Source organism: Numenius arquata, chromosome 8 (genome assembly GCF_964106895.1).
Source record: "Numenius arquata chromosome 8, bNumArq3.hap1.1, whole genome shotgun sequence".
Lineage (NCBI taxonomy): Eukaryota > Metazoa > Chordata > Aves > Charadriiformes > Scolopacidae > Numenius > Numenius arquata.
The window spans coordinates 11296957-11316925 of record NC_133583.1 but is presented as its reverse complement, the minus strand read 5'-3'; the positions used below and the strand labels follow the sequence as shown (position 1 = coordinate 11316925).

Here is a 19969-nt window from a genome sequence, read left to right as displayed (position 1 = left end):
ACGTGACATGGGCTGGGACCGCAGTCCCAGGTGGCCGCTTAGCGTCAATTCCTATGGTATTGGTCAACGGTACGTGCCTGCCAGCCACAGCTGCCGGCCCTCAAACACAATTGGGATTTTAGCAAGACTAGATAAGAGATACGCAGTAAAACTGGGCTGTTACTAATTTTGCACAGGCGTTGGATAGGTACCGTACCAGTGAGAGCTGGTGACTTGCAACAGAGTCGTGGTGGTCCATCCCCTGGCACCCGTACGGTGAAATAGCCACCCCAAAAGCAAGCGTGACCTTGAGGATTTATCATTTGTGGGCTAAGGGAAAGATTATGATCCATCTTCACTTGCCAGCTAAGGCTGAAACAAAATTTACGCTCAGTAATTAGGTTTTCAAGGGCAGCCATTAATTTGGGGTGTCTTAAGACAAATTAGAAATCCCTTTTTAAAATGCAGTCCCACGCAGTTACCAAGTAGGAGTCTGAACAGGCACCGTTTCACACTTTGTGTGTGGATAATTAGGACAAACCACAGGGTGATCTCCTTGTCTCAGGGAGAGTTAAGGTTTGCAGAACGCAGTCAATTGGTCAGGCTTGCAAATTCTGGGTAGAACTGAGTAACACCTGGGTCAACGTAAATCCACAGGCAAGAAGATTAGAGCTGGCAGGAAAATAAAGAACTCTGCAAGATAAAAGTAGATTGCAAAAAATTGCAATCCTGGAAGAGTTTTTCATTTCAGAGGTGGCTAATGTCTGTAGGAACCCTCTTTTTGTTTTAAACATAAATGTTCCCTACATGCCCAGTGTACTGTTTTGGGATATTTCCAGTATCAGTCCCCATGGGGAGCAGTTAAGCTCCTATTTCAAACCTTAATCCTGCAAGGATCTATAAATGTATATATCTCTGTGCCCTGTTAAGAAGGTTTATGGCTGTCTCAGCAGTTCAACAAAAAATTGTCGGAAAAAAAGTGTACCCTAAACACTAGGTGTGGGTTGCTCTCTCTTTTGCACGCTTTCTTCCTCTGTTGATGAGTATTTCAGTAACCCCTGTGAAGAACAGTTTTCATGAGAGACAGTCCAAATGCCCTCCATTCCTCAGCCCAGAATAGCCTGTTGCCTGATGGATATGACATTCTCATGCAAGATGAAAGATAGGGATTCAAGCAGCACATATAGCAAAAGAAAGTGAAATTAGGCTGTCTCCATGCCCAGTTGCTGTTGCAGTGAGAGCGGGACAAAGCCACGTTGTAGGTACTTTGAAGAAAAGCTGTTGCACCTACTTCTTTCTTTTACTCCCCCAAGAGATGACTCCAGGGGATGATGTGGGGTGGTACCTTTTCAGGGCTTGGAATGAGATGCTGATGTCCCAGGGAGGTTAAGGCTACTGTGAATCCCTCTTGGAGGCACCTCCATTAATCTCCATGTATGATACTAGGAACACAAGTTAACTATTGTGAATTAATTCCCTGAAGCAACTAGATGCCTAAAGGCTGTTATAGAGCCATTTTTATTCAGTTACTATGCTACTTTATCTCATACCATGTCTCTAACAGTAACCGATAGGAGACATTTTAGAGGAGTATGTGTTCTGCCCACATACCCCTACAGTGACTGGAGATGATCCATCACCCTGTGATTAACTTTATCCTTCTATGAGCTCTCTCTGCTGTTGACAAGAAGGTATTGCAGTTGGTCAGATCACCTCTGCAGTCAGCAGTGGCCTTTTTTAAAAAACAGTACAAACTCATAATGATTAGCGTTGTGAAGATTAAAGTCCCTTTTTAGATTATGGTGTGATAGGCAACTGCTGTCGCAATAACTGTATTGCAAAGGCCACTTGTATGTCAGTGGGGCGAATATCGAGCTGCTGTGGTTTGCAAAAATGTTAGCCTTTTGAAACTTTCCGTAGTGGATGGAAAGATTTACGGGTATAGTGATGCATATCTATCTCAAAATCATGTTCGGATTAAAAACTTCCTGCAGAGCTAATGTCAACTCAGGTTTCAGGTCACTGCCACTAAATCAGGTTAGAGATCAAAACCAGCAAGCAGGTTCGAGGGAGGCTTGCAGCTATTGAACAGGATAATCTGTAGCATGATTTTTTTATGGCTGTGCACACATAATGACATGTACAAGCAGGGAATGGTTGTGGTCTGGAATAAACTTGCTGGTTTGCCCAGTTCTGGTGAAAATTTCATGTGTTTTCCAGTATCAAAACACTACGCAAAAATAACTGGTCAGATCCAGCTAAAGTCACTTGAGTTATGTGGGGAATGAATTGGCCTCATATGCCCGAGATCTGAGTTAACATAAAAGCTACAAGTTATTCCTCAGTTGTTTTCATCAAGAAATCTGGAATAAAAGGACACTTGTTAGAGTAATTCTTTCTGTTACTGTTTTTACACAATCTTTGATTTTTGAACATCATAAATTATGTATATAAATTATAAAACCAGCTATGATTTAATATGCTTTGAGTTTTGCATCAGGTGACTCATACCACTGACTTTTTGATTAACTAAGAAGACATCATTCTTGGCAAACTACTCAATTGCATAGGTGCATATAAGACAGTAATTGAATATCAAGGTTTATTTTTGTCCCTTTATTGATGTCAAGGGAGAACAGTGCAGTTATGAAAATGGAATAAACTGAAAAGATTCCTTCGGTTCCTGCAGGTTGATTAGAACAAATGACTTTCCATTCCAGTTTTTATGAATGTATAGTTTTCTGAAAGCTTTATAATGCTTCGGGGAAAGGAAATTGCAGGCGATAAATGATACAGGATGAATCAAGTTATTGGGAAATAGAGGAATGGTTTTTATCTGGAAAGGTGAGATTTACTATTCTGCTGTATTTCTCTTAAGTGTTTGAGAAGGAATCAGATGCAGTGATTTGTACCTTTTTATGGGCATGAAAACAGCATGATACACTTGCTCAGTAAGACCATTTGCTGATGCAGAGTGCAGTCTTTATACACCCTTGGTCTGCAGCCAGCAGGTAGGCAGTGGTGTCAAACCTTTGTCCCCTGCACTGCATTGGCCATAAAGAGTGACCACAGGGTCTGGGGGAGGTTTGTGTCTCCTGGTCAGTGAAGGCAGCAGATGTATTTTCATATCTCAGCTTGATAAACAGCACTGGTTTTTATGGAACTGAGTTTGGCTAAACCGTTCTTGCAGTGTTAGAGCTCTACTAGTAAAGACTGTTTAATAAAGCTAGGGTATTTTTTTTTCTTTTTTCTACGTAGAAAGCAAAAATATGGCAACAAAGGAAAAGCTTCAGTGCTTGAAAGATTTCCACAAGGACATCCTCAAACCTTCTCCCGGAAAGAGCCCGGGGACACGGCCTGAGGATGAGGCAGAAGGAAAGCCGCCCCAGCGGGAGAAGTGGGCAAGCAAGATTGACTTTCTGCTGTCCGTAGCTGGTGGATTTATTGGTTTAGGCAACGTCTGGCGGTTTCCGTATCTCTGCTACAAAAATGGCGGAGGTGAGTATTGCTTTATTTCATTCTCATGAATCAGTCTGTCTGCCTCATACTTACTATTTTTCAGTGCCTTCATCCACTTTTTAAAAAGAATAATGACGCATCCGTTTTCTGCCTTCTTCACCAGTCTTCGGGAGAGATTGTTCTATTACTTAATAGTTTTTGTTAAAACTTAATTATGGAAAACAACAGCAATTTAAAATTGTATACTACTGAACCTTTTCTGCTCTTTTACTTCTACTACAGTACTCTATTAGTATAGACCAGTAGAATTTCAGACTGGTGGATTTTAGAATAAGGGCATTCTGAACCACGTGAAACTGCTGTGTGCCTAATCCCATTGTTATTGCAGATTTTCACTTTAAAAAGGTAAGAAAATGCCCTTTCCAGCTTCATATACCTATTCCACTTGCAGAGTCTGAATATGAACAAAAATGCCCCGGAATAAGATTATTGTATCAAATATGTTTCTTTGTTTATATATGTCTGTTAACACTTTTTAGACTATCTTGTGTAAAGTCACTCACTTCATCTCGATTTTGTACTACTATATTTTCTCAACAGGTGCATTTCTTATACCTTATTTCATTTTCCTGTTTGGGGGAGGTCTTCCCGTGTTTTTCCTGGAGGTGGTGCTAGGACAGTATACCTCTGAAGGTGGAATTACATGCTGGGAAAAGATCTGCCCTATATTCACTGGTTAGTACATCTTGTTATGCTTTACTGCTTAAAAACACCTCTGTAAACTATGTGCAGCAACACTGTTCTCCCCACGTCCATTAATTCAGGTATTTACTCTAGTAATTGAGGGTATGATATTGGTTTCCTGGAAAGGTAGAAGTCAGAGAGTCTGAAGGACAAAGTAAGGTATTGATTTTGATGCTATCATCTTGTTAACTGGCAGAACTGCCGATAAGCAAGCAAGAAATTGCATATTATGCCTTTAAAAATGCAATTGGACATTTTATTCACGTGTATTGGAAAAGGGTTGTTTTGGAAGGCTAGAGCCTTTTACTTAGCCTTAGTGAAAGCATATTCAAAATATTATTCTGGTCTGGAAATCAAACTCCCTCTGCTATGTGAAAGCTTATGATTGGTGTCATCCCTCTGTTACTGATACAGCCAAAACCTGGGCAGCATTTTGTGGTAGGATTCAGGAACGGGACTTCAATCATTACTGAGCAGGTCCTGGCAAACAGGCGTGTTGGTCTGGTGTTGTTCAAGGGCTTTTGCCAGCGAATGAAGACTCACTCACTGCTCACAGGATCTATACAAATGCTGCTATGGAAGTTAATTAGAATGAAAAATGAAAGACAGGTTAGAAAAATTACTGAGAGGGCCTGTCTTATGTATAGATTACACTTCACAGCTGGACAGCACAGGCAGAATCATTTGGAATAAGGACACTAAGCAGAGGGGCACTCTTCAAATCCTGTTTGGAAAGCGTCGGCACTTCACGCTGACGTGTCCCCAGCTCTGCCACCATCGCTGTTCCAGGCATCTCTCTCCCCTTATGTCACCCCAGGCAGAAGTGAAGGCTTTCTCCGTGGCTCACACTCCCACCTAATATTCAGAATGCTGCTGAAGTTGATGTAATTGCACTGCTTTAGCTCCGTTTTCTTCCTCCTCCTCACACTTTCATGAAGCCTTTTTTTTTTTTTTTTTTTTTTTTTTTTTTTCCTGAGGAGGAGGAAGAAACGTTCCTTGCTTAAATAGCAGTCTCCCAGGCATCTGTGAAGAGAAAGTGTAGCTCTAATAATGTGACTAGCTGTATGTCCTGAATGAAATGCAGCTCTACAGAATAAGTAGCATTTGCACTGGTTGTTTTCACCTGGCATAAAAATAATCTCTGGTGGTAAAGACTCCTATTGCAATAAGGTTTGAAACTGTAAAGTATGAGGCAGGTATCCCAGGTGCTAGGGTAGCCATCAGAGTGATGTTAGAGGGAAGCTCATAGGCTTTTTGTGCTCTTGTAAGAGACTACTCTAAGTTTTTAAAGGAAATTTCTAATTTTTTTTCTTGTTATTCCTAAATGGCAAACATTGTAAGCTTTTTGGAGATTAACATTCTGTATACCAGAAGATTTTCAGAAAATTGGACTTTTCAAGTCCTTTCATTTTGTGTTTTAAAAAATACTGACTGCTTCTGATTTAAGATGTAGTTTGAATCTGGCAGTGGAGTTAAACTGCCGAGCTAGGAGAGAGATACCACACTCAGGACAACAGTTGTGGTGTTTAATTAAAGCCTGCACAGGAACAGCATTCTGCCAATTCCCAAAGTTGTGTAGGACTCACCCGTATCTGCCCATGACCCTGCTTATAAAAACAAACAGAACATTTTTTTATCATCAAATATTGATAGCAGAGTTAAACATTGATCTAATTAACCATAACAGCTACAAATACAATGTTTTCTTTGCACAAGTGAAACTGGGGCAGAAACAGCAGCTTTCACATTGATAGTTTTGGAATTTTCCTTTTTAACTCCTTCAAGAACTGTCTCTCTTTTTTTTTTTTGCACATAGGCTGAGCCGAGCCAGTCGATAAGTATGAGTGGTGCAGGGGCTGCCCAGCCGAGCTGCCTCCAAGGAAGCTGGCTTAGGGGACAGTGTGGTGAGAATTATGTTCCCCAAGTAGGTACCTAAGGTGTGAGATGGTGTAGCTCTCTAAATAAGGAAAGGATGATGCCTTGATTTCCTTTTAATAAAACTTGAAATAGCCGGGTTAGTATTAAATTGGGTAGACGTCCTGTAGACCTCCCCTGCGATGTCAGTAAACCACAGCCAGAAACTCAGCCCTGAGTGCCCATGCTAGTCAGAGATGGTGTCTGGTCTGTGCTTATCTGTAATCAAGTTCAGTTGAGCTCCCAACAGCGGAGTGGTAGAATGGGGTACAAGTCCGCAACACAGCAGGAACAGCACCAGCTCCACGAGAGCACAAGGCACCCTAGCAAGAAGCGGCTGTCACGTCTGCATGTATTTCTTTTCTCTCCCCTCTTGCCAGGAATTGGTTATGCTTCCATAGTGATTGTGTCCCTTCTGAATGTGTACTACATCGTGATCCTGGCCTGGGGACTCTACTACCTGTTCCAGTCGTTCCAGAGCGTCCTGCCGTGGGCACACTGCCACCAGAAGTGGAACACGCCGACCTGCGTGGAAGACACTCTCAGGAAGAACAAAACACTCTGGATATCACTGAATGCCACTAACTTCACTTCTCCAGTCACGGAGTTTTGGGAGTGAGTATCCCCTCTTTATGGTGCCGTCAGGGTGCTTCAGTGGCATGCCAGAGGTCAGACCTGATATTTTATGGAAGCCTCGTGGGGAATGTTAAATAGTAAAAGAAAACTGGGTGTCAGTTATTTGACCAGAGTTTGCCACTGGTTCTAGCTCATCCTGAGATGGACTGGCGGTGGAGGAAGGTGTTAGATGCATAACTGTATTCATCCTAGAGCGTACAGGGAGCCCTAAAAGCCCAGCGCAACTTCTGTTTTGGAAGAAAACTTGTTTCCTTCTTGGTTGGGATTCTCTAAATGCAGCATGAGAACAGAAACATGTCACTTCAGATTCCCTGGTAGCATGGATTTACAATGGAAACAGTGACAAATCACCCCCGTTGTGGTTGCCTTTCCCACTTACCCAGCTGTTAGCGTTTGCAGTACACTTTGTGAAGCTACAACACATCTCTTATCAGTCTGACAGCGAAGCAAGGCATTGACCTCAGCAATAAAACTGACAGAGGTGGGGAATGTTGTCCCATCCTGTAGGTTTCTCAGGTGATATTTGTTACATCATTTTTCTCTGTGGTCTCTGAGGAGACTCTGTTTTGCCAGATGCCTGGATTTCATCACGCCTAAGCTGCTTATTCCCATTTCTCTCTTATTTTCAAGTTTTAAACTATATTGCATAACCTGATTTCTGAACAGGCATGACCTCAAATGTGTTTATATAGGCATCAAAACATAGCAGCAGAGGAAGACACCTGTAGGGAAACTTAAATCCAAAGGATCTACAAATAGCTTAGGAAGAATTTTTTTTTCTTGGCTTGCTCATATGGTCACGTAAGAGTTGAATTATTTTCTGACCCAGCTTGGCTTTTTCAGCCTGTTTAAAGTCCAGCTTTGTCCCTGATCAACTTGAACCTACTTCTCTATTTTTAAAAAGAAGCGTCAGCCCAGCAGGAATGATGTTCATACTGAAGATACTTGGCATACGTTAGGTTTTGAAAAAAATGCTCTTATGAACTGCGCTGAAATTTGTAACGCAAGAACTAAAATCCAAAGGGCAAACTGGATCTTGGACGAGCAGTTTGTCAAGAGGCACCAGTGTGAGAGACGGTGCAGGCTATAAGGGCATGCCATGAGCCTTGTGTTTCCATGTTGAGCAACAGACACTTTCCCGGGTGATTTTGTACCTTGTAAATATGAAGGGACTTGGAAAAGATTTGTTAAATGGTACCTTTGGATATTTTAGGGAAACTTAGAGGTGGGTTGCAGTTGAAGAGAAAGCAACTCTCACTTCTTTGGACTCTCCCACAGTGACTTTGGAACTGAGGGCCTTGAATCGAAATGAGTTCTGGCCTGATAGGATCTTCAAAGGTCTCTTCAGGGCCTCCCTTGTCCACAGTGCTGCCCCTGAAATAGAGTTACTCTCCCAGGACTTCGAAAGCACTGTGTTCATCTTCAATTTTGTGCAGTAATTTTGCTCACAGGTCCTCTTGTACTTGGGGGTAGCCATAGGCTTAGCAGCCTCCTGATGTGGCCGTGGGGTTGTACTGCTGCTCCAGAAGCTTCCACTCCTGTAATGCACAGATTTATGTGCCAGGTTGTCTTAACTGGAGCCCCAGGTGGCATGTCCACTTCAGGAGACTGAAGATACTGTAGCAGAAAGAAATAGGGCTGGGAGTTGGAAAACGGGTTGTAAAAGGAAGAGTGGAGGCTCCAGGACCTCAGGGGACACCAGAGCTTTCTGTGAGTAATGACACAGCAGGTACATGGTGAAGGGCCTTATGGCAGGGCAGCCTGTCCATGAGTTGGAGGAACAATGTCCCCATGGGAGCACGTTAGGGGTGGAGCTTTTCATTTTTTCTCTGAAAGAAACCAAGTTTCTGTCCTCAAGACTCCCCTGCAAGCTGAGCCAAATCCTCATGTGGACAAAGGAGTAGTAACAGATGTAGTCAGGCTGGAGGTGCCTGAGGCTGGAGGGCAAGTCCTTAATCCTCACAGTGCTTTCCCCTTCCCTCCAGCTTGCCCTCACTGTAGCACAGGCAGAGCAAAGGTTGCTCAGCAGTTGGCACTCGCAGAGACTACTTTCCTTGCATTTTGCAGCCACTTTAACTTCTGTCCTCAAATAACAGTTTTAAACATCGTGAACTGAACTCTTCCCTGGAGTCACGCTGGGGAGGAGTTTGGCTCTGTAATCCTACTAATACAGACATACTGTCCATTGCTCACTGTTTCATCATGAGCGAACTGCCCTTAACAGACCAAACTGCCTTCAGGACTCATGGCACTTACAGAAGTATTAAAAATAGCTGTTCTCTCTGCATAAACAACTATTGGTGTCTTAAAGTAAGGACAGAGATCACTCAGCACTGTTGTAATTAAAGTAACGTAGCTTTTACTTGGTGCAAGCATTTAGTATCCCCAGTTTTTCCCCAGCCGTGTATTCTTTATAGTTCTGAAATTGAAATAATTTCAAGAACTTTCAGATACTTTGTCATCATAGACAACACCAGCTGCCAGGCAGCCAGCTACCCACATCGAAAGGACAGGTCAATAAATAGTCTTTAACTGAAGATATCCATCTGCTTTGTGGCACAATTAATTCTGATTTAATTCAGGGACTTGTGAGTATTTGGTTTCTGAAACCCAATGCCATTTTTATTGTGAGACATTTATGTAGTGTCCTCATCAGTGTTGCTTTGTAAAAGTAACGCTGCCCAGATATAATTGACCACATTGATGTATTAACCTCTTTGCATTGAATAACATGTGTCCTTCTCAGCCTGGCTGGACATATAGTACAGCCTGACATTTCAGTTCATTTGAATTAATGTTCTGTGCAAATCACATGCTTGCTTGAGCAGCAATAAAAGGGGGTTAAGCAAATCTGGCTTTGTATCAGGAGACTTACCTCTTGGTATCACATGCTTCAGGTCTTATTTCTGAAGATTTTATTTGAAAGTCCAAAAACTTAAAGGCTTACACATGTATTAATACATAAGGGATAAGTGCTATGGGGTAATTATGGTTGAACAAAACCTCTGATTGTCTGGTGCTGGCCAAGTGTTTATAAATATTTGGTAATCAGCAGACTCTATTCGGCCAAATCCCAAGAAAGACCATCACATGCTAATGGCATGTAATCCCAAAGGGAGCAACACAAAAACTAAACAAAATCTAGGGCAGCTGTCTCTGCCTTTGGGGGCAAACTTGAGAGTTTTAAAAATTGTTTCATATTCTTCTCCTAATGGTCTACTGGTACAACTGCTTCAGTGTTAATTATTCTTGTCCATCCAACATGAAAGTGTGCTTTGCTTTTCCTGGTACGAAAGGTCCTGTCTGCATTCAGTTGATTAACGAGCTGGAATATCCTTCAAGGATTGCATAACTCTCCTCATTTTATTTTTGTTTATGTTCTAAAGCCAGTTACAGCTCCTATTACATTTCCATATTACACATCACTAGAACATACTAGTGTATGAACAAGGTTCAAGAACTCATGTTTACGACAGACTCGGCCCCAGCCTGTTGTCCCATTGGTTATATATGAGTGGCAGTTAGTGACAGCATCAAGACTATAAATTAGCATTAGTAACACCTTCATGCATAAATGGCGTGAAGTTGAGTGGGCTTGGCTGAATATAAGCAGCAGTGGGTTGTGTAACAAGATTGAAGAACTATCAGCATAGCCCAACTCCTGCTCCTTCCTGAACTTGAATTTTCAGGGTATTGCAAATCCACGTTGAGTGCTTCGGCTGCAAAAATATTTTGGGTTAGATTTCATGAAACAGTTTTAATGCTGAGGCTCCCCTGGTAGTTCTGAGTGGATTCCTTGAGGTAGTCAGTCTTCATGAGACGAGATAGTCCAGGACAGAGAAAGCCAGCACATCACTTATGGCACTTGCTGCCTCACCATAGAAGAGTAACGTATCTGCCTCTCAGTAACCCACTGGGTTCCCTCCAAAAAAGCTTGAAAGGGTTTCCGGGGCAAACTTTAGGTGAGATGACCATTTGCTTTTAGTTCCCCAATAAAAAGCGAAGACTTAGCTGAATGCATTTAATAGAGCTCGCTATTCTAAAATGCATTTGCAGTTAATTATTCATGGCTTCCTGAGAGCTAGCTCTATAGGCTGCCTTTTTAATATGAACTGCCCCATAGATTGGAAAATTGCCATTTATTTTTAAAGAAGCCCTAGAAAGTTGCAGGTGAAGTTTGTCATCTTATAAATGTATTTTTTCTTTTGTATACGCACAGCAGGTTTTCCTTGGTTTCTTTAGGCTCAGGTGAACCAGGACTGCAACTTTATGCCAAATATTCATTACTGAGGGGGTTCTTGTAACTGTTGAATAGCTGTGCTTATTAGGGCAGACTTACCCTGCCTGGTGCCATTAGTCCTTTTCCATAACAATATACGCACACGTTCAGAGAGAATAAAGCATTTGGTGTGAGAACACATTCACACAGGTAGTCCGAGTGAATTTGGCAGTCAGAGACACAAAAACAGATGGGTGAGGGTTTGAGTCCTATTAAACTGGTCAAGCCAGGGTTTTTTTTCCAAAAACTAATTGCACATTTTCCATCAGTGACTTCATTTGCTATTATTTCCATGGCAAAAGCAAAAAAAACACCAAACAAACAAAGAAGTTTAATTAATTCAGGGGAAAAACAAACCACAGTGGTTTGTCTTGTACTGGATCCACACGCAAAGCTGCCCCCTGATGCTGGTACGCTTGTGGGTCTGATGCTGGTACGGCACCCCAGACTGCTGTGGTCTCGGCTCTGCATGACTTAGGTGAAAGAAAGTCACTGATTTTTACAGCTGTCTGAAAATAAAATTTAATTAACAATTTGTTAGGTAGCAAGTTCATTTCTGTAGTCTCAGGGCAAGGCATTTCTGTTATGACTGAGGTCAAAATTCTCCTTGATTTAAGAAAACTTGCAGAAAGTCTTCAGGGTTTACTAGGTTCATTTGCAGAGGAGTTTTAGCTAAGTGAACAGTAAGAAACAGTTTGCTCTGCCGTGCACATTTGACAAATGACTTAAGTATCAGGTATGAAAAGGTCTGTCCAATGTGTGACGTCAGCATATGTTGCATGAAAGTAAAAAAAAAAGTTTTAAACCAGTGTTTAATGATGACCCATTGCAATTACCAAAAGAAAGAAGCCTTAATGAATTTTTCCCTTCAGGAACAGAGTATTTTGATAGTCAGGTGTTGCTCCCTTAAGACATAGCTTAGTAATTTCTTTTTATTTAACCGAAGTGACAGAATAAAGTTTACCCACTATGTCGAGTTAGCTAAAGAAGACCCTGGTGGGGTGGTGCTGAGGGCAGACAGCAGCGTTTGGGGACAAGGGGGGAGAACGGATCATGGCTCCGGCCTCAGCCCTGCAAAGGTGCACAGTGTGATGGTCCCCTGCATTGCTTGTTCCCTTTCCTCCTCAGGGCAGTCTTGCTCATGAACTGAAAAGGAGGAGGAACGCACGGATGCAGGCCAGTTGCAAGTGTCCATGATGGAGCCATCGTGGGCAGTGTTGCCTCATGGCTTCAAAGCCAGGGTTCGTGGCAATGCCAGGGTGAGCCGGTCTTCCATCTTCCAGGGAGCAAATGGGAAAGCCACAGTGCTTTGAGCATACTTTCTTATCTCATACTGACATGGTCACAGGCTGCTAAAAAGAGCTTAAAATGAAATGCTGTACCATATATTGAATGCAAGAGTCCCACAAACCTAGGGAAGATGTAAGGCTGCAAAGCTCAGCTTTGCTCACAGAAGCCATGCTGATTTAGCCAGCAGCATTCAAAGGGCAGGGATCTGCCCATGCGTCTGCTGCCCTGCACACCATCCTGTGCTCTCAGACATCACAGACCCTTCATCAACTGAGCTCCTGCATCTCTCTCTTGTTTTGTTTCCTTTGAAATATTCAGGCGGAATGTACTGAGCTTGTCATCGGGAATTGAAGATATTGGTATTATCAAGTGGGATCTAGCACTGTGTCTTCTCCTTGTCTGGGTGATATGTTTCTTCTGCATTTGGAAAGGAGTCAAATCCACTGGGAAAGTAAGTGCTCTTTTACCCTTTTTATAATGATTGCAGTTAGCAAATGTTAGGAATACTAAGTAATGCTGTTCTTAAAGATACCATTTCCTTGAAAAATACATATTTTTGTACTGAATAAAAGAGGGACTTGGATTCAGCTGACTTTGGAAATTCAGTGCCAGTGCCCAAAATGTGAGTGAGTCAAGTAGCCATTACTGGAATGGCATCAAGAAGCAGATCCGAGCATGGTTCAAGCACCACTTTGCCTCTCTGAGGATGAGTGTCTCACTGATGCATGTCATGAGCGTGGAAGGTCTTAGGCTTGCAGTGTGTGGTGCTCTCTGCTCCCTGTCCGTGCTCTCACACTGGCCAAGTTCACTCTCAGTGCAGCAGGTAGATGTTAACATAGCTGTGGTAGGTATGTTTTAAGTCAGTGGAAACATAGCATAGCATTTTTGAAATGCCGCTCACTTACAGAAGAGCTCTGTGCAGACATAGGAGACTAAACTTAGGTGCTCGTTTAGAAACACTCTCCTTAACAGAGATCCTGGATAGTTTGTGTTTTCAGTCTCGTTGTGTGCTCTTCAGAATCATGTTTTTCTCTAAAAGATAACAGTTAAATCATTCCTGAACGTCATCCTATTCTAGTGCAAGAAACAAATTACAGCAAATCTCGGCCAATCACTTAACATGAAGCATGATATTATTGCCCTTTGCATACAGTAGTGTTTTTAATGACAAAAGGCTTTTGAAGCCATTGCATATTGTGTGGGGCTCAGCTTTCAAACCTGTTGGTTGAGGCAGCATTTCAGACAAATCTCACAGAGGAAGAGAGGTGTCGAGATACTAAGTTCCCACACGTTTCTTGTCGGCTCGGTGGAAGGGAGCAACCCCGTTAGTGTCCCACCTGAGAGAAGGGCCCCAGTGAATGCACCTTTTATCAGCCTCCAGAGAAGTCAGGAGTGAGCAATTGCAAGTGCCTCAACTGCAGAAAAAGCATCATTTAGCAATTTTACCTTGTTACATGCTGCAGAATCAACCGGGAGACAAAACTCCGTAGGAAACCAGACCTCATTAGTTCCACTGTTGACTAAACTCCTTGCTTTACTGTCATTTCTGTCTTGCTTTCTGTGATATTTATCATGGAGCCTCATTAAAATCATGCTGGTGCCTTACCCTGGATTCCTGCCAGCTTTGTCCCAAAGAACAGCTTCCACACCTTTAAAGCATACATTGACAAAAATGTTTGCTTCTCTGTTCCCTCTGATTGATGTGACCCGATAAGGTGATTGTGTAAGTTTTATAGTAAAGGTGAATGCAATAAATCTCCTGCAGTAGCCGAGTGGAAGCCTACTTTTCTGCAGTACCTTTAGTGAGCCTGGTGTCTGCTCTGTAGGGGTTATGGTAGCGCTGAGAGATTTTTTCCAAGCTCCCTGTGGTACACTGTTTCAAACCCCTGTGAAGGCAACAGGTTGAAAACATGTCCGTTACAATCAGTTACCTAAAACCTTGTTTTTTCTGGAAGTACAGCAAAATGTTCTCATTTCTAAAACAAGGCGGTTGGTAGGAATTTGCTGCCTCCTCTCCGCAGCGTCTGAGCTCGTGCGGGTGTGGAGCCAAAGCCCAACAAAACCATTGGAAAGTCTCCGGTTGACTCCATTAACTTTGGGGTCAAACAAAAGTAAACTGTAAACTCTAATGGAGGACTTGAATTATTTGAGAAGTCTAGTTTACTTTAGTAGATGGTTGTTTATAGCACTTCCCTGCTTTCCGGCGTGTTAATGGCTCTTTGAAGAGTGGAAAAAAAAAAAAAAAAAGCATAGTTTTTAAATCTCATAGTAGCGTATTGGACAAATAAACATGCAATCATGAGGAAAAATAATAGTTGTGCTTATGCTTTGCATAATGTGCTTCATCTTAAAAATTCCTCCAGCGTTACGAGAGAAGCTTTACCTGCAGCGCAAAGGCCACTTTCTGAGTGTTGTTTACGCAGTTCCTGCAAATACTTCAAGGCATATATTTTTTTGTAAGGAAACTTTGATTTTTCACAGGTCTGTCTTGTATTAAAAAACATTAGAAAGCACAGAAGTCCACCTTTTTGTTTTGGTGAAACTGGGCTAATGTGCAATATGTATTATTTGTCAGTGGAAAATTTACAGCAAATTCATGGAGAGCATTAGGGACGTGTGTGAAAAGACTTCCTTTCACTTTCTGAAATCAGTCTGGCTCTGTGAATTATTATGGCAATGCAGGCTTTGAGTTCTCCTCGTTAGTCTCAGAGGACACACTTAAGAAGAAAAATGGTGCATCCCGTGAGCTTTACTGTAGTTAAACAAATTCTGGAAAACAAAAATACATTTAAATTCATGGCAGCAAACTGTAATTACCTGTGGGGATTATCTGGCTCTATGCAAAACGCCCTTTCTTGGACAGTAGTGATTCTTGACTGTAACACAGCGGTTATATAAAAAATGAGAGAAAGCACTGATGAGCAAAGAAAACAAAATGTTAGAGGTCAAAAAGTGTGTGTCTAAAGATAGAACTGTCCAAATGCAAGCTCAATTAACCCTTGCACCGGAGATTAAAGCAAAGGGCTCTTTCATCAAATGAATGAGAAGATAACAAGAAGAGAAGAAGTAGGCTGTTATTCAAAAAGAGTGGGAATAGAGGTTAAAGATAATGAAGACATATTCTCAAACTGGATGAATAGAGCCTTAGTTTCCAATAATGATGTTGCTGAATAGGCAGCAAGGACAAGAATGAAGTTATGGGACTGGAAATTACCACTGTTGAGTCTGATGCCAACCTGAAGGGCTTCATGCGTTCAAGGCGATGGGAAGGGAACACAGGAGCACGGACCAAATTATCTTTATCACTGAAAGAAGTGCCTCGTAAAATTGCCTGTAGGAGCAGTAGTGAGGCAGCACGGCAAAATTCAAGATAATAGCAGAGCTTGCAAAACAGTTTGCAGTTTTTAAGTTCAAATAAAGAATGAGGTAATGCTTCAGGCACCCTCAGTGAGGAAATCTCTTCAGCTTCCCTGGCAGAGCTGCACTTGCCATGTGAGGAGGACAAACAGGGCAAAGGGAGAATTTCTAACCAAAGTCATGAGTTGTATAAAATCCTGTGTTCTCTGCCTGAGTGACGTGACCACCTCCGGGGGGCCCTGGAGGGATTAATGAACATGCGTTGCCTCAGGCCTAAAGCAATAAGATGGTAAAGACCATTAAACTAAAAGTAGACACAAAAACTCAGGTTGAGTCCTTTTTAGGTATGAGGGAGCTTCGAATTCCCATTGTTGGGTGTCTCCTGATTCTGGAGGTGCCGTTTACTGCCACACACTAAACATACTTCTTTTTTTTGTTGTTGTTGCCAGGTAGTGTATATCACTGCCACATTCCCATTCATCATGCTCCTTGTTCTACTCATCCGTGGTGTGACCCTACCTGGAGCTGCAGAAGGCATCAAGTTTTATCTTTATCCTGATATCTCACGGTTAGCTGACCCACAGGTACAGAACCAGGAGTGGGGAATGGGACGATTTCCTACACAAAGGGGGATGGTGGAGGGTGATGGTGGTGATGTAATGGCAATAGGGTTTTTTTTCATGGTTTTTAGAAGTCCAAATATAGCATGAACATTAATGCTGGGTTATATTTTCCAGAGATCTGCTTGAGAAGGTCACTGTTATATGTGTTAATGCATCTTTCCATGTGTATGTATGTGTGTGTATGCGTGTGTATTTTTTTTGTGTCAAAGGACTCTGAGGCTGTAGAATCTGTCCTGTTATACAATCTCAGCTTTCTTGTTGGTAAGGTAAGGGAGATGCATTTTTTTAATGAGGATAGTCTTTAGTTTCAAAGGAGAGACACGTGAGCTTCACAGATGGAACAACAAGCGACAACTGTGAGTACCAGTGTCACTTAGCTCCCACTGCTCAATAGGAGGAGATTGGGAAAGAAGTGAATGATATAATAGAATGAAATAATAGAAGAATGAAAAGCCATATAAAGGTGGAGAAAAATGCTTTCTGAGGCACAGGAACTACTGTTTGCTTAGCCCTGGCTAGTGGGAGCTAGGCTTACTTTTTCTGTAGAGGCTGTGATTAGACCTGAGAAATGCAAAAAAAAACCGCGATACACCGCCCTCCCCCCCAAAAAATAGAAAACAAGGGATCTTTGAAAATAACGAAGTGATGGTCACAGTGAGAGGGAATAATGTCTTTGCTATTCCTATGCACAGGTAGTTAAAATAAGTCTCCCAACGGTAGCTACGTAACAGAAGTAGGAAAACTAGTAATTGAAAGAAACATTGCAGAAATTTGGTTCATACTCTAGTCTTGCCCTCTTTATACAAGACACACTTTATAGGAGACATTATATTTTATGAATGAATCATCTTTTATGGGACTCTATCATTTTTATGATCTACTATTAGCCCTAAGCTCAGAGCATCAGCTGATAATGCAGAAGAGATTCATGCGAGCTGGCAGGCCCCCTCCCGTGGTCTAGCAAAAGCATCATCTCCAAGGAGACACCAGTCAGCAAGGTGCTGGGAAGCAATGGTGGGAGGGAGAAGGTAATGGTCTACAGTCTAAATTCTCACTTACTCAGACTCCTTGGTGGTTTCTACTGGTGTTAGCAGACTTGCATTAGCAGAAAGTGAACAGATGGGTTTCAATGGATGCATTTTGATAGGTTGCTACGTATTTACTAACCGAGAAGTTGATAGTGTACTGTTATTTCAGTCTGTGTATTTTTTTAAATGTAATCAGGAATAAGAATCATGAGACCAAGATCAGATACATATCTTATAAAATGCATTGTATTTTTCATGTTTCCCCCCCACCCCTATGGCTTTTTATCTTGCATTTGAACAGTTACAAAAACAACCAGAAAGCTAGAAAAATAAACAAACCAAATACACAAACCTGTTTCTCAAGCTTTTCACATCCTCAGTTTAGTGACTTTGTCAGCTGCTTCTAACTGAAATGAGTTACAACAGAAATGAGCAATGTTATAAATACTTCTGCATATCCTATTGCATTGAAAGACGTTTATTGTTGCGCCAACAGGAAGGATCAGATGAATGACTAAGAAACTAGAAATACTGAGCATCTCTGGGGAGGGGATACAGGAACTGTTGTAGAGATGATGTTCTTGTGGGCTCTGACGCTAACAATTTTCTTTTCTTTATAAAAGCCAAAGTTGCAAATGTGATGTTCTCTTTCCCTCTCTCCCTGATCCTTTAGCTATCACCCTCAATGGAAGCAATTGTTTTGTTGATTTTGCATATTTTGAACTGTGTGTTTGCGTTGCGTGTTGCAGTGCAATGATGCTGGTAATAACAGTCCTTCTGTCTTTCCCTTTAGGTCTGGATAGATGCAGGGACACAAATCTTCTTCTCATATGCAATCTGCTTAGGAGCAATGACTTCCCTGGGGAGCTACAACAAGTACAAATACAACTGCTATAGGCAAGTTTCCATCCAAGGGGGTTTAGTGTTTTAGCTAAATGATGTAAATAAAGTAGGGACAATGGGTTAATTTTTTTTTAATTAACTTGCTCCATGACATATGTGTGACTTAGGGACTGTTTGCTGCTGGGATGCCTGAACAGTGGTACCAGTTTTGTGTCTGGCTTCGCAATTTTTTCCGTCCTGGGCTTCATGGCACAAGAGCAAGGGGTGAACATTGCTGATGTGGCAGAGTCAGGTACGATGGTATTGGTGGCAGTGGTGGTGGGCACTGCCGCCTAGCGTGTGAGCAAAGTTCTGCAGACTCAATCAGCTAACATTAAGCAATAAAAACAGAACAAGATTTCCCATAATCTCAAAGAAAATAAGCATATTGTTGATTTGGGCTTTCATCTAGAGCAGCAAGGGTTAGCTGGGGTTGTATTGTTTACTCTGTCTTGATTAACAGGGCAGCGAACACATTTCCTAGAGTGTGCTAATCCATTTGAGTTGAGATTAGAGTTAAGATAACCACACCATTATCTAGGGTCCAGAATGTCATTGATTGAAGAATTTATTCCATCTTTCTTTTCAGACTACCTTTATTTTCATTCAAATGTAAATAGCCAGTATTTATGTAATTTTCATAGCTTAGTTTTGCTTGCTCGTAGCGCTGAGTGGGAATATTACCTTGGCCTTTTGGAGGGGTATAGGTGCTTATATTCGTGGGTCTCACTGAAATGCAAGAGAAGTTGGAAAACTCCATCTCCTGGGTTCTGTGGACCATTTCATCCACAGGAGCTCTAGTTGTTGCAGTCCTGCATTTGTCCTCTGTAGCTTCAGGGGGAGATTGACAGAGCTGTGAGAAGTCCATTTTGAAACTGGATGTACATTTAGGTTTCTCCCTTACTTCAGAAGTGTTCTTCCCATTAACGTTCAGCTATGCACTTGCAGCTGAAGGAGGCTAAATCCTCATAGCATGTCAATGTATCTCAGGCAAAACAGATACAACATTTTTCCTCTGTGCGTGTCTTGTCCATGAGGGCAGGTGTAACCCTGTGTTTTCACGCAGAAGAGACAGATTAGATGAGAATTGCCATCCGAAAATAATGTCAGGCCTCGACAGCCATGATGCTTAAAGCTAAACAGATTCAAGTAGTAACAATGGCAGCTGAGTGCACTTTTGACATTTCTTTCTGATTTTTTGGACCAAGTTTAATTCATCTGCATAGTATTTGAAAGCTTGCCTTAACATGCTGTTAAAAAGAAAAAGTCAATATATCTTCTAATCACATGGCTCTGGGAGTTAAGTCTTTAAGAAAAATATCTCACTTCACAAGGGCTAATGAAAAACTAATTACATTGGTGGCACTGCTGGATTCGTGGGTGGCTGCAATTGGCATACCTCTCGCAAGTGCAATTAAAGGTCTTGGCCATAATGCTTATTTTGATCAGAGGTTGATTGCTTTGTTTGAAAACAGGAAGCAAGGGAATAATCCTATTGAATGAATCATAAATATCCCCATTTTTTTTTAATATGTAGGTGGATCAATTCCAAGAGTAGCATTTTTAAGTATTTCCACATTAGGTTTTTATCTGGTCAATATTTATTCTAATTTTTGTTAATAAATCTCTGATAAATAGGCAATTATATTCCTGTTGCTTCACATCTTTAGAATTAAATAACTTTATAGTAACACTGGGTTGTTAGAGTGATGTTTAAATACAAATTAACTAACAGACTTAGTGTTTACATAGCAGTTTTTCATCAACAGCTCAAAAAC

At 41.7% G+C, this 19969-nt stretch overlaps 1 protein-coding gene across 2 annotated transcripts in view; it reads left to right on the top strand.

Moving 5' to 3' along the window:
• SLC6A6 (solute carrier family 6 member 6) overlaps window positions 1-19969 on the top strand; it is a 52512-nt gene that overhangs the window by 19890 nt on the left and 12653 nt on the right. For both annotated transcript variants that reach the window (XM_074151884.1, XM_074151885.1), the window contains 7 exons: window positions 3238-3477; window positions 4039-4173; window positions 6477-6711; window positions 12620-12752; window positions 16108-16242; window positions 18103-18206; window positions 18320-18444. In XM_074151884.1, the coding sequence (XP_074007985.1) occupies window positions 3238-3477; window positions 4039-4173; window positions 6477-6711; window positions 12620-12752; window positions 16108-16242; window positions 18103-18206; window positions 18320-18444 (1107 nt within the window). The remainder of the gene's footprint in view (window positions 1-3237; window positions 3478-4038; window positions 4174-6476; window positions 6712-12619; window positions 12753-16107; window positions 16243-18102; window positions 18207-18319; window positions 18445-19969) is intronic.